Source organism: Cynocephalus volans, chromosome 5 (assembly GCF_027409185.1).
Source record: "Cynocephalus volans isolate mCynVol1 chromosome 5, mCynVol1.pri, whole genome shotgun sequence".
Lineage (NCBI taxonomy): Eukaryota > Metazoa > Chordata > Mammalia > Dermoptera > Cynocephalidae > Cynocephalus > Cynocephalus volans.
Genome location: NC_084464.1, coordinates 148,137,149 through 148,152,690, shown reverse-complemented (window position 1 = coordinate 148,152,690; position 15,542 = coordinate 148,137,149). Strand labels below are relative to the sequence as shown.

The 15,542-nt window shown below is 43.1% G+C and overlaps 1 protein-coding gene across 1 annotated transcript in view; it reads right to left on the bottom strand.

Moving 5' to 3' along the window:
• The window catches only part of UST (uronyl 2-sulfotransferase), a 276,233-nt gene that overhangs the window by 41,709 nt on the left and 218,982 nt on the right, over positions 1 to 15,542 (bottom strand). The window contains exons 6-7 of the mRNA XM_063097233.1: positions 7,657 to 7,754; positions 5,550 to 5,707 (exon numbers count right to left, since the gene is read on the bottom strand). Of these exons, the coding sequence (XP_062953303.1) occupies positions 5,550 to 5,707; positions 7,657 to 7,754 (256 nt within the window). The remainder of the gene's footprint in view (positions 1 to 5,549; positions 5,708 to 7,656; positions 7,755 to 15,542) is intronic.

Here is a 15,542-nt window from a genome sequence, read left to right as displayed (position 1 = left end):
AAGTTACAAAGAGAGCCTGAAGTTCTAGTTTCTCTCGGACACAGCCCTGTCTCTCTCCTGTGATATGCTTGGTGGGCAGGCGAATAGCTAATCACTGAACGCTCTTCATATGTTAAGGCTGGGCTAAGGACTCTACATGGATCTGATCAGGTAAATCTCACAACAAGCCTATGCAGTAGATAATATTATTTATGCATCTTATGCAGATAAGGAAACTGAGGCTTTGAGGGGCTATACGCTGCTTCTGGTTATACAGTTAATAAGTGCAGGAGTGCCTTTAACACCAAGGCCATGTACTCCAGAGCCTGTGCTCTAATCATTAGGATACATGTTACTCTGTCTTCTCATAAGAAATGCAACGGTATGGAGAGAAAGGGATGGAAATCGTGACCAGAGAGTTTGAGCTGGGATCCCTGTCTCTATCACTTCAACATCAAAATCATAGGGAAGAACGAATTCTGAATGACTAGCCTCCCATCCAGGATTCTGTCCTGTCCTCTAGGTGGCGATAGCCTCCATAACTAAACCTGAGAATTACCAAGGCCATGAGGACTGCAGGATTTTTTTAGGGCGGGGAGAAAAGTACCTTGTAACTTGCTACGTTAGCTAGTGTTAACTAACAAAAGGTAGAGGGAGCACCCTTAAAACGTTCTATATGATACATTAGTGTCAGAATAATACAGACCTGAAAGATCATCCACCAAAAACTGCATTTGCCCCAGGTCATATGGGTAGCACGGCAGAAAGAGAACTAGAAGCTCCTCCTGCCCCCCAACTCAGCATTCTTTCCTTAAAGAATGAGTATTATAAACAGGCCAAGCTTTCATCATTTAGTCTTCATCTTAACTCAGTCTGACATTCTTATTCACAGCTGGATGAAAACTTAAATTTTTCCTGTAGCATACTATTTAAAAGTTTTTTGGGCATATTTGTTATTATTTTCTAGCAAATGTCCTCAGATTTGAACACTGCAATGCAGTGAACTCAGGAGGTCTAATTATCACTGATGCATAATATAAAAACAATTTAACTTTGTGCTCCATTTATCATCATTGTTTATAAAAATATTTAAAAATAATTTTTTTTAAAGCAAAGCCCTCAACTTGTAAATGAACTTAAATCCTCAAAGTTAGTTTTTAAATCATTTGTTTGAAATTCTTTTTCATATCTTTCCTTTGTAATAGTTGGTGACCAGATTCTAAAGGCAGGCCACAAACATCTCGTAAATTACCTACTGTGGCTCTAGTGTTTACATTTGTAGTGGAAACCAGTTGAAAATAAATAGTAACGTAATGCTAGGGACAGAAATTATTTAAAATTCTAGGTAAAGGATTGAGCGCATGAGTTTTCAAGTCCCCAGGAAGGTGGGAGCAATGGGTTTATACTAGATCATATAGTTCCATCTCTAGACGCTAGGTGGTGCTATTGAGCCAGAACAGCTTGGTTCTTTGCCAAGTCAAGGGTTTACATGAGGGATGTTTATATGACTGTTCCTGTCAGAAATGTTCACGTTTCTTGTCCTTGATTAATCTGCTTATTTATTCTGGCCTTTACCACCACTGCAATTTTAGCTCCTAAAAACTATGACGAAAAAAATATTGATAGCTAACAGCATGCCAGTTTTTAAGTTACGTAGAAAAAGTATTCATAAATTTGTTAATGCTCAGGGTTCAGAAACTTGTCCTTACTTCCACATTTTGGCGGATGACTATGGACCAGTCTCTCAACTTCTCTGAGCTAGCTTCAGTTTCTCATTTTTGTTATTTATTTACTTGGTGGCTGGTCAGTACAGGGATTGAACCCTGGGCCTTGGCATTACCAGACCATGCTCTAACCAACTGAGCCAGCCATGGTTTCTCATTTTTTAAAAGATATGTAATAAGCAAATGTAATGGAGATTAATCAATAAAAAAAAATGAGACTATATGTTCAATTAGTGAGGCCGCTCTTACCCAGTAAAGATTGTTTGGGCCTTGGTTCTCCCTAGTCCCGACTCATACCAGGTTTGGGCAGAGTTTTCTGAGTGATCACTCCAAGGCACCTACCCCAATATCAGCTACACCCCCTGGCTGGTGAGAAATACTTGAGCATAATTGTCTAGGTTATCCATCATGCTAAAACTTTAATTTTCATTTCACCTTAAGTATTCACTACCATAAACTTCTGAGATATGCTAGCTGGGTCTCCACAGAATGCAAACATTAATTTTTTTAATTTCTAAAGACTAAGTTTCTCAAATATTTTTGGTAGGGGACAGATTTACTTCATGTCAGCATATCTTTCTACAAGAAATGAACGGTGGCAAACAGTCAAGCTGTTTTCTAGGAAGGTTCTTAACTTCTCTAAATGGTGAGTTATTGGAACAGGTAGTATTGATTTGAAAGAGTGAATGAATAGCATTCCAATCCAAAATAAGTGACAGCCCATTTGACTCACAGATATTACTACTTTTATTAGCTCCTCAAATAGCTGTTGCTATTAGTGCTTTTTTTCAGTCATGAGACTGGTGTACCTGTTTTTAGTATGGCTGGACAGGTATGACTAAAAATCAGCACACTTCCACATTTTTTTTTTCCCAATAACAAGATAAACACTAAAGAAAAAATGGCCAGTGGAGAGTTTGAATCTTAATCCGGCTCTTCAGATGGTCAGTTAATCTACAATGATTTAAGGGCCACTAGATCCCTCGGTCTCTTGGATTTTAGTTTTCCTTCTCTCTGTTTTCCATTCAGTTATAAATTTCCTCAATACATGGCAAGAGCAATGCTTTTAGTGTGCCATAATATGTGAATTCAGACTACAAATGCACAGATGAGGAGGTGGAACCACTAAAGTGACCTGAGCCTGCTCCTTTAACCTGTCGACCACCAGCTCACTGATTTATGGTGATGAGAAAACAGTGCAGGTGCTGAGACTTTGCAGAGGCTGAAATAAATGGAGAACTGGCCAGGAGTGCATGTTCATCTCCTGTCCTCTGCCTCAGGGGACACAGAAACTCTCTGGGACACAGGAACTGTGGATTTGCTTGTCCTTCAGTGTCACCATAGAAAAATATCACAAGAAAATATCCCAAGAGACCACAAAGCACAGTAGAAGTTACTAAAGCATCAGCTCAAAGGCTCACTTTGTTGTGCACGTGCTGCTGGGCAGCTGAGAGAGCTATATGGGGGTGATATTGAAGACATGTAACAACCAGTTCCACTCAGAAAGTGAACTCAGAACAATTGCTGAGTGTGGCACTGGGTCAGGTTCTGAAGACCCCTTCTGTGCCTTGAATTAACCCTTTCGTTACTTCATAGTTGGAAAGGGTGGGGGCAGGGGGACGAGGAGGGGTAGCCAAGTTGGCAGGTGCACCGTGAAGGCAGTAGAGAAGCATTTCACTATTTGAAGCACTAGTGCAGCTGCACAGTGTGCACTGGCCATGAGCTGGCCCCGGTCTTATGGAAACCTTTCAACCCACTACACAGGAATACCAGAGGTCCCTTATTTTCTCTGAGTTATTTAATACTGAATTATGCCAAATTCCAAGGGGAAAAATATTTATAGGTGGAAAGATTGTGGCCGAGGGTGAAAGAGCAGATAGTAACTCAATTTTCAGAAATTTTTTCTACTTTAATTAATGTGCTTACAGATCGTGGGGTGAAGGCACACAATTTCTGCAAAGATTTAAATATGTGGAGAAAATAGTTTAAAAGTTGGTACGGTATACCGTGACAGCAGCCAGGTAAGCGGGCCCTTTGGATCAAGCTTTTTGTTGCTGATTTATCTGTATCTACCAAAGACAAAAATGTCCTTATATAAGTTGTCAGGTGCACACTCCTTGTGCTAGACTTTGCATCCTGTGAATATGGTATCAGTTCCAGATCACAGGAGAAATGGATTGTGTGATGTGAAAGAGGACTCTAATGTGAACTCACTGATCCTCTTCCCAAATCCTGGGTCAAGAGTGTGTTCATTTTGGGCCGACCCCGTGGCGCACTCGGGAGAGTGCGGCGCTGGGAGCGCAGCAGCGCTCCCGCCGCGGGTTCGGATCCTATATAGGGATGGCTGGTGCGCTCACTGGGTGGCCGGTCACACACACACACACACACACACACACACACACAAAAGAGTGTGTTCATTTTATTTGACAGCTATGTGTCCCCAGGATTCGGCCAGCCCTTTCATACTGTGTACTACACAAACACACAAACGCACATACATGCATGCTACACAACAAGAAAAAGCCAAAGGGGGAAAATAATGATAAATAATGTAAAACTTTTTTCTTCAAGGGAGTCTAACTTAGAATAAGACCTCTCCTTGCACCAAGAGCAGAGTTTATGTTGTCTTATAGGGCTAAAAATCAGCCACAGCAGGGCTCCTTGAATTCTTTAAATTTAAATTTTGTAAACACTCTAAATTGCCTGTTGTCAGACCGGAAAGGAAGTCTTAGTTTAAAAACCATCTATTTAAGGTTGATTATGCTTGCGCTACTCAGACTCCATTTCCTGCTGAGTGGACACACCTGCAGGGCACACCTGGAGGTTTTCGATCACGTTCCTACTAGGTCGTAAATCAGATCTGATCTCTGAATGAGACATCTGGGAGATGAAGTCACCATCTACCAGCTATCCATCTTCCACCAGTGACTTGCCACCTTAGGTAGGTAGGGCTGCCTTATGTAACAGGACCCAGGGCTCCTCTAGGCAAAGACCAGTCAACTTGGGCCCCGGCACCTGTCAATGAATGATGCTGGTGTGGTTGGAGACCCTGTTTGGCTGTGGAGTGTGAGGCAGCAGGTTGCATTTGGGAAGCTTTTCATCTGCTCCTTATTTCTACAAGGCAGAGTGCCATCTCCCATTTTAGGAAAATAAAACAAAGCATAAGCAGATCAGGGAATAAGTGTGCAAGGCTTATTGTGGCAGCAGCAGAGTAAGGAGAAGAGAAGAGAAACAAGCCATGTTGTTTACTAATAAGAAAAAAAAGAAATGATAGATTTCTGACAGTACTTATATTACATGATCTCATGGGCAACCCCTGTAATTGCCTGGCCACGTTCTATTCCTTGTTTCTATGTGGAGACCACTCAGTTCAATATAGCAAAATCATAATTGTGTTTTCAGTTTGCTGCTCTATCTGTCCTATTGCTGGGATTTATATGCTAGAGTGTATTTGTCAAATGGAAGTCGGGCCAGAAATACTTCATCACAAGGATGGCTCTTTCATGATCACATACGTTTCCATTGATGGCTGCAGCTGTGCACATGCAGATCATTTGTTCACCCTGGCAATGTGCTCAGGACAAGGCCGATGGAGACTGTTGACAATTTCAGTTTCAATGAGGAGAAATGGAACCATTAAGACTTTAAAACATGATGACTTTATATTTGGACCTGAAACTCAAGGGTCCTATATCTCATGGTCCTAACCTTCCTTTGCAAGCCAGGGAACTACCCTTCATTAACAGAAGAGGTCATTTATTCCTTTATGCCCTGAGTCCTTTTCTAGGTGTGTAATCCTTGGAACAGACCCTCAGTGGGGAAGAGCTTGCTTACAAATGGAGTTACCTGGGTCTTTGTAGATACTGAGCACACCCTTGAAGTAATGAGGTAAAAATCTTTCCAGTAAAAGCAGCACATCTTCCAACTCCTCAAGAATCCCCACGAGCAGGAAGTTTTCATTCACGTTCAGCTTCGCTCTTTCAAGGGCCCACTCGCCAGGCTCCCTTATGGATATAAAAATTATTTTTAAATCAAAGATTCATTTTTGAAATGTAGCAACAACACGCTGAAAATTTATCTCTTCTGCTTTCCCACTGCCATTTGCATAAGTCCAAATCCTATTTCCTTCAACAACCAGCCCAGATTTGGCCTTGGCCAGAGCCTTCCCTGGTCCTTCCAGCGGGGGTCGCCTGCCCTGTCCTGCCTCCCTCCTCTGTCACCTTCACCTGTGCACATCACCATGCCCAGGGACTTGAACTTAGTGAGCTCTGCCTCAGTATGTGTTGAAAGATGGATACAGGCACAGGCATTTAGAGCCTGCTAAACTCTGATCGCAGGGTGATTAGAGTGGCCTTTTAATAGAAAGATCAAACTAAACTAAGTAATGAAGTTAGAAGTTTTGAAATACAAAACATACCCACATAGTATTTCTATAGAAATCAAAATAAGTGTCAGGTCATAACTGCTAATCATCTTATTCTTTTAAAGATTTTAAAGAGAATTTTTTTTTTTTAATTAGAGAAAGAATACAGCCTAATCTCATTTGTAGGTAGGATCTCTGAGCCAACATTTTTGTAAGTGAAAAAAGCCCAGGAGTTGGGCTCCAGGCCTGGCTGTCATTTACCATTTGGGGGAACTGGGCAAGATGAGGTTCCCTTTTGAAAAACGGTAATAAGGATCCTTACCTAGCTCAAAGAATTACTGGAAAGGTGAGATTTTGGAAGAGTTTTGAAAATCGTCACGTGTATACCAACCTATGGCACTGTGAGTACTCTCCCCAACATTAGGAAATATACAATTTAAGAAATACTTCGGAGAATTAGAATCATTTTTCTTGAAATAAATATCTTCATTGTGATCAGAAAGAGAATCATCTGGCCCCAAATTTTCCCAGTCCCTGATGCACTGAACGTGACCCAGGAGGTATTTATTATGGGGCCCGGGTGAGGGAGGTGACCTGAACTTAGGAAGTTTAGGATGAAGCCCCAAAATGACACTCCTACTCCTAGAATCTGGACCATAAGCAAACTCTTGTGTTACGGTGAACTAAAACCTAAATAGCACTAACAACAACACTCCTAATAATTGAGCAGAAATCACAGCATGAGCAAAAACGTGCAGTGTAGAGATGGCTGTTCCTCCATGGCCTCTTCAGGAACATAATGATCCCTTAATGAATGTTTCCCTTGGGGGAAAATGTCACTTCTTTTAACAAGGTTTATTTTCCACCAAACAAAGATTCACTGTCGTGACCATCTCTTCTCCAGGCTGGGACATTTGTCTAGTACGATGGATTTCAATTCTAACCACACCAGAATCACCCGGGGAGATGTTATAAATGCCTGGGCCCACCTCAGAGACTGTGATTAGGTGGGGTCCTTAACAAGTACCCAAGGGAGGCTGATGCAGGACTGTGGGCAGACCACACCCTGACGGCCCTGACTGTCACTTTCTAACGAAGGTCATGCATTCAAATAAGGCTGACAGGCAATCACTAGAAAGCACTTTCCTCTCTTTCCCATTGAATTTGGGGTGTAGCTTCCAGTGTTTCAGACCCAGTGAGACATGCCCCGAGGGCAGGGATGACTGTTGGTTAAGCTGGGTCACCACAGAGGAGCAGGATGGGTGCTTGACGCTGCTCTCCACTAGCTGGTGGGCCGAGTCGTACCAGCGATATTCTAGGTATAAAAAGAGTTTGGTTGGCATTCAGTTACGCAGCTTTACGTGGTGGTACCACATTCAGGGGCCTCTGTCAGACACTGATTTTTTAATTTCCTTATTTACAGGACAGTCAGAGTCTCAAATGACATCTTTAAAGATTCATAGTAAATATGAACTTAATTCCAGAGGGCTGCGAGGCTAGGGTTAGGAGAGATTCCCACGCGTCGCCGAGTCTGGTGGGTTTTCTGCCCTCGTGCACGTTCGCAGGCCGGGAGCCTGTTTTAGTCTTTACCTGCATCTGGGATGCTGTCCACAAAAATATGGAATGATGTAAAACAACCTGGGATTGGAGCACTCAGGATAGTTTTCAAGAATACACTCATTGATATCCTAGAAGAGAGAACACAGCAGTGAGATGTCACGCAGGCTCTGCAGTGCTTTGTCAATGCCACGTGGTGCACATACAATGAACAGTTAGATCACACGGACAAGCCTTGAACATGTGGAGAATTCATAGATTTCATGAGAAAACTCTCTTCTTGCCTCACAGTATCCTGTCCCCCAGCCAGGTACACATCCAGCCAGGCCATTTCAGAGAGTGCTTGCTTTTCCCTTCCTGGTCACTTGAAGCTTTCAACCAGGTCACCAGCATGTGGAGGGCAGTTCTATCCACTGTGCTTTGTGGTGACCCCAGCAGTTGCCAGCCATCTGGTGGCACTTAAGAAGTGTGTGTTAAATGAATTCAGCATAACTTAATTTTTAATTAATTCTGAGTTAATCAGATACCTGGATGGCCAGCCGTGTAGAAATGTGTATTCCTGTGTATCCATACATTCCAACAAACAATTAAGTACCTACAATAGTCTCATAAAGGGGTGGGAAATCTTAGAGGGGCTGCAAAATCATTTCTAATGTTATATTAGGTTAGGTTAGGAAATGACAGGATATTTATATAGGAACATCCTCTCCCTTTCAAAGGCAACAGTTGTGATTTCCAGATTTTCTGTTTCTCTTACATGAGGTTGAACATAGTGTCTCTGTTCACATGACAGAAGCTTGAAATGGCTTAGTGGAGTGAGCAGAAGGGCTCCCATCAACTTTTATCAAGGCGGGTTACATGAATGCCCTAGACAAGACATGCCTGGTTCTTAGGTATTTCTAAGGAGAAGAGATAAGCCAATTTACAAACAAATGAAATGGCTGTGGGATGTTTTTCCAGCAACAATAATGGCAAGGCAGATTACGAGTGGCTATAACTCCCAAACACGGTCAAGGGAGTTTATAAGTCGTGGAAGTCACTGCATCTGATATGGTTGGGGTAGGTGGTTAGCTATTAAAAATCTTTTAGTTCAAGTTGTGAGTGAGGAAAAATATAACTTAAACTTCTTTTTTTAAACAGCCATCCTTTCTTTCCCCCCTCATACTTCTTTGGCTTATATACCAATTAAGTACATTACACAATTACACTAACAAATTCAACTGGAATAAACAGAGTCGGCAGCACACACTCTTGGGTTTACGGGGGGACACAGAGGTGCCTTGTCAACCGGGAGGAGTGCACTGCAAGTAAACGGAGCGGTGTGCCTCGGTCCATCCAGCCACGTGTGAAATGCACGTGGTTAAGAGCATCTCATGTGTATGGACGTGGGTTAAACATGCATGACGCTAGGCCCCAAATAGTTTTCTACGGAGAATTTGACACAGGGAGGTGTACGTATAGGGATGTACATTGCTGTAAGATTTACTGCAACAAAACATGGCAGAACTTAAATATCCATTAATGAGGAATGGGTTTAAATAGAAGTTCTGGAGCATTCACATAGTACTGGACACCAGGAAAGAATGAGGGGGATCTGTATGGGCTGTCCTGAAAGTGTACCTGATAAATTTTTAAGTGAACAAAAAGTAGATTATCAGATAACACGAGTATGAACATGTAGGGCAATATACAAATAAACATGTGTTTACATAAGCACAACAATCTCTGGGAGGATACGCAGTGAACTGTTAAAAGTGGTTCATTCTGGTGGTAGGCGTGATGGAAGACAGGCATACATTGAACTTTTACTTTTTCATTTTTGAAATGTTAGCTTTTATTATAATGTGTGCATTTTACTTTTATTGCGAAAAAACCCATAGAGATTTACACATTGCAAACTAAACCTCAGCTTGTGTGGGAGGGTGACTGGGCTTTGCCCTGAGGATGCTCTGACCTGCGATCCACCCTCACCCTCTGAGTGGGCCTCCACCCAGGGACCTGAGCCTTGGAGGGAGGACGCAGTCCCCGCAGGTGCCTCCCTCTACAGCAGTGGTGAGACGGAGGGAGCCAGGAGCTGGGTCAGAAGCAGGTGACTCTGGTCAGCCAGTGTCCGTCCACCGAGGTGGAGATCTCACCCCAAGGGCAGAGTAAAGTGATGGATGGCACTGAGGAGGGGGTGGCCAGAGATCTGTCACTTGCATAGTCAGGCTCCAGAGCCCTCATTAGCAGGAGTGGTGGGGCAACAGAGACCACCAGAGCCCCCCGTGGAGACCCTCAGGGCACCTGCTGCTTCTCCAGAGCTGCCTTTGAATAGTTCTTGGCTACTTATTTGTTGAGGTTGTAAGTCCACGAGAGCATAGACTGGTCACTGCATCTGCAACGCTAGCACCCTGCGTGGACAAAGTAGGGGTGCATTGATCGTTAAATGAATGAGTGAACAAAAGGCAGAAGGAAAGATCCAGGACACACAGCCCGAGGAGCAAGAAAGCAGGCAGATGGCTCTTGCACTTGCTGACCCTCCCACGATCCTGTCTCCAGCGACCCGGCCTGAGGGACAGGCAGAGGACATCAGCTGAGAGGGGGCTGAGGAGGCTCTAAGGCCTAAGCAGGTTATTTCCCTATTGGAAACCACAAATAAGCTCACAAAGTCGACATATGGGAAGACATAAATTCTTGTTTTAAAAAGTGCAGTTAACAGTTCTTAGCCCAAGGCACCTCCTGGGGGATTTCAAAGAGTCCCACTGGAGCCCATGAGGTTAATGAATGGTGTTCATCACAACCGGGCTCTGGAAATACTGTAGGAGGACATAACAAAAGACAACTCGGGCAGAAGGTAAGGAAGCAGCAATGGGCCATGAAGCCCCAGGCATTTAGCTGCCTTCTGCTTAGCCACGCGACCAGGGACACTGAGACCAGGGCCACCGCGACCAGGGACACTGCTTCCCAGCAGCTCCAGGGGCCCTTCAGGGAACTGCTCCTGGCCTCTCAGTTGGTGCACTCTTGCTGGAACTGAGACCTTCAGTGAGTGACACTTCAGCTTCCTGGGGAACTGAGTGGGACAAGTCTCAATGCAGCTGCTCTTACAGTGTCCTGTTCTGACAGGCACCTTTCTGTCTCCTGGACCATTTGGCTCCCTTGGTGCTAACGATTTTATCTTTGGTGTAAGGCTTCGTTATCATGTGTTATTTTACAATCACCTTTTTATACTGAAGTTCTCTTAGCACACACATATTTTTAAATGACTAAGCAACTTTAGTTTTTTCTTCCCATGCAGTGCATGAATATTTATTTTAAACTTTTCTCTAAGATTGTCATCACAGTAGTAACTTTAGCCGAGACAACCAGTTTGCAAGCACTTGACCCATGACTTGTTCATGTGGTGTCTGCGTCTCGGCATTCACTCTATGCACCCGGTAATGCCCTTCCCTCTTTTAAGATTGGGTCTTAACATAAGACCCCACTCTGCTTATATTCACACATGATTAGGAAAATGAGAGAGTCTCTCTCAGTGAACATTCCAGATAATTACCAGAATCCTTTTAATTGCCAAAACTGTATTAAAAAAAGAGACCATTTTTGGTTGAAATTTATTCTAAACTGTACTATTTTAAAAAGCATACATTTACTTCCTCTAGGTTTTTTTGTGGGCTCATCACTTCGACTTTGATCTTACAGCAAAATCATCTTTTGCTCCTGCAAAGTTTTCATAGGATGGAACGTGATGAGCAGCATTCACCTGGTGAGTGCTAATGGCCCTGCTGGGTTCCAAGGACACCAGTGACTGCAGCCAGCTCCTGGCAGTCATTCCTGAGGCCTCTCTTATCCTCACCCTCCAAGCTCAGCCCGTTTTGCTTTGTAATCCTAAGGTAGGAGCAGGGAGTCTTCTGCTTGCTTCCTTTTATGAGTTGGTTATTGAATATGGAATCTAATATTTTAAGGTCTGCTGCATCTTCCTGCTATGCTCATCATTAAAACGTTGGCCTAGCCCTGAAACTCGACCCCGCGTGGTTCCCTAACCCACCCTCTCCTACCCTCCTCGCCCCCATAGGGTGACTACAGGGCCTTCCCTCTGGGATCTATCTTTCCTTCTGTCTCTCCTCCCTGAGAGGGCATCCTCTGCACAGCTGACCGGTGACTTATCTGAAACGCACATTCATCCATGCCACTCCCCTGTTCAAAACCCCTGAAGGACTCTTACTGACAATGCACTGGGAATAACAGTTATAGGGCACCTGGGAAAAAATGTGGATTCCCTGGCCCTACTTCCAGAGTGTTTGATATAATAGGTTGGTCTGGGATGAGGCCATAATCTGCATTTTAAAGGAGAACCTCTGGCTAGTCTGAGAAGATGGTCCTTCTTCACGAGCTGTCAACACTGTGCCTTTAGAGAATTCCACACCTTGGCTCCTCCATCTCGCTTGTCTGGAATTTCCTTCTGCCTCCCCACCGGGTCTCAGTAGCAGGCCCAGGTTTTGGAGCTGCTCCTGGCAGGAAGTCCAGCACACTCCAGCTGGGCTTGGGCGTTGCTCAGGTCCAGGAAATGGAGGCAGCTCTGACCATGGGCTTCCTTCCATGCTGGCCTTTCACTGCCAGCCACATCTGGTAGGTGGGGTCCCCGAGACAAGGGCCACGTGCCCAGCAGTGCAAACTCTCTTCACTGTTGGCTGGAACCCCAACTGTCTCCAGGAGGGAGGTCCCACCCTTAACCTCATCTACCAGCCCAGACCCAACACTTGAACCCAGTCAGTCTCTAGGGCTGGATCGGCTACCAGAATTTTCTGCCAGTGGCCAGGGCTCTGCTAGAAGTGGACGGACTTCCTAAAGGTGCCCACAAAAGGACTTCTGAGCTGGACTCAGTGCCACTTGGCATCCCACAATGATCTTCCCAGCCCACCTTGCAGGGGCTCCTCCACGTACCAGAGCCTGCTTCTCCCACACTGGGGCTTTGCTCTGAGATTAGACACTGCCTGGACTCCTGGACACTCCCTACCCCTCTCACCCAAAGCCCATTTTCACCAGCCCTGGCTTCCTTCTCGTTACCCAGTATCGTCAGCAAGCCTCTTCCCTGCTTCTGCCTGAGACACAAAACTGCCTGTTTATTTCTCTGCAGATCGAGAACCTGACAATTGCCTCCTCTTCTGGATTTCTAGTTTTAATTTTGGAAAGGGTGGAAGGATTGGAATCCTTGGTAGAGTTAATTTTATCACAAAAGGTGAATTTAGAGACTCTTCATATTTTATGTATCCCTTTTTAGACAGCACCTTGTCTAAAAACTGATGAAGAAAAGACTTATTGGTCTTTTCATATAGCTCTGTGCTTGTAACATGATCAGCTCTGTCCTTTTGGCTTACAGTAGCTTTAGCAGGAGGGACTTTTGGATGCTTTCAGCAGCGAAATCCCTGAAAGGTCAAATGCAAAGTTCCCTGAAGAGGAAAAAGAGATTTGGGTTCTGGTCGCAACTCTGTGACTAATTAGCTGGGTGCTCTTAGCTAAATCATGATATCTCTGAGCCTCAGTTTCCCCATCTGTATAACATAAGGCTGAGCCACATAATCTCATTTTACAAAACTGCGGATGAATGTGCCTGGTTCCCTAAATTAACAAACTTGAAAGAATTATTTTGTAAGTTGAAGATCTAGAAAAGGGTAATTTCTTTGATTCCAAAACTTGTGACTTAATAAAAGTCCTTCACTCTGCATTTGCCGTTTAAACTTTTTCACCTTTCGTGGAAGGCAGAGAGGGAAAGAATAGAGGCTGGTATCAGACGGACCTTAGTTCAGACCTTGGCTGTACCACTTGCTAGTTGTGGAGTCTTTGGCAAATGCTCACTGCTCAGGGACTCAAATTCCTCATCTGTAAAATGGGGACAATAATGCTTGCCTCATCGTCCCTTTACTATGGTAGACACCATGCATGTCAGTTGGTTTACCTGCCACTCAACTCTCGAGATTATGCCATCTTTATTATATCTTTAGCATCTTAATTCCTTTTTCCTTTAGCTGATATTTAAAAACACCATTCCTGGTGATCCCAACAGTATTTTAAATGGCAACTTCAGTTAACTCATATAGAAAAGAAAAAGGAAGAGAAATACGAAGATATGAAATGTGTTATTTAAGTCAAAACAATACAATTTAGTGGAAAAGCAAATGATATTATGCAAAAGCAGCCAAAATACACCACTGTGGAACTATTGACTTATATTTTTTTTACTGTATGCATAAAACAATGTAACCCTATGACATAAAAAAACTTTTTCAGTGTGGATTTAAAATGGACTTGGGAGGTGATCTTCATGCTCTAAGAATACAGATATTGGGAGACAGTTGGGTGGAGACAGTGAAGGACAGGGTTTTGTGCTGACTGTGACGATTAGTCCAACAGGGCCATGTCAGAAGTAGCAGAGAGAACGATTACAGCGTGCCATTCACCGGGAGGCGGTACCCAAATCCTTGACCCTTAGGTGGACCATGGTAATCCATGTACAAATTTAATGGGTTAGTCCATGTAGAGAAATGGGATAGACATGGTCTAAGCTAACTTTTATTGTATCACACACTTTCTTTGTAAGTTTCCAAGCCTTGTGAAAAATTCTAAGCCAGAACCAGAAGAGTCTATCAAGACTTTTTAGTGAGGCTGAATGGACTTGAAAGTGGCAGATGGCCAGATATTATTGTTCTCCCAAGCGATGTTCATGTCAGGCACGAATTGCTAATGACACATTCCTTTTAGCTGAGATGGGAGCTGTCTTTCAGAATCCTTCTCAACACAGCCCTCCAGGAAGTACCATCACCAGGCAGAGGAGTACTTTCCTCTCCCTGTTGTAAGCACAGCATGTGATGTTGGATGGGTAAAATCTGTGGAATCTATTTTGGTAGCTTTATGGTCCTGAGTTTACAGCTATGTGTCCAATGGCAGGATGGTAGATAAATAATTTCTGTAGAAATGAGGTATCATTCTACATTTATTTTAGCCAGTATCCTTGTTCACTGGGGCCCTAGTCCTGAAACTGAAACACTTACAGACACAAGAGCCCAAACACTCTCTGAAGTCCTTCATTTGGACTCCAAGATTGTGAATTTCAAGTTTCCACTTGCACTAAGCTAAAGGAAAAGAAGTCGCCACAGTTTTATCCTGAAATGTTACGTTATAAGATGAGGATCAATCTGGTATCTAGCTCAGTTTTCATTAGATTACAGTAGGGCTTTTTCAATTAACTACAACAAAGTTTACTGAGCATCTAAGATGACTGTGGGCAGGACCCCGTGCAAGCTGTAAATGCTGCTCCCCAGCGATGTCCTTGTATGTATTCTATTTAATAAACACAGTGTTACTAAGACAAGGAACCAAGGTCTTTGAGATCAAGGAGTTTTGGTGCTTTTCAGGGATGTGGAGATCACAACTACGATGACTTCATAGAGAGCCTGGAAAACTTGGGAGCCTAAGCAAATAAGAATAACAACATCCAGATGGAGTCGAGCTGGCTAACAGACAAGGGTTACTTCTATTTTTATAGCAAAATATTTATATAGCGTTGTTTAAATGATCAAAAAAATTAAAAAAACAATTATAGAGATTAGGTAAGCTGTAATATATCTCATTGTAAGTAACTGCAGTCATTCAAAATGTTTACAAGGATATGTACAACGAAAAATGCTTATCTGAGAAAATCAAGGTAAAAAATATATAATATTACTACAACCCTCTTATTTTTAAAACTTATATTTTAAAAATAGAGTGGAAAAAAATAGATTGAAAATTTTAACAATGGTTGGGTTTGAGATGGTGGAATTATGGATACCCTGCCCTTCTTCTTTTTCAATTTCAAAATCTTATTGATTGTACGTGTGCTACTTGAAAACAATTTCAAAAGTTTTTGTCGAAGTAATACAAGTACACGTCAAAATAATCTAACAACA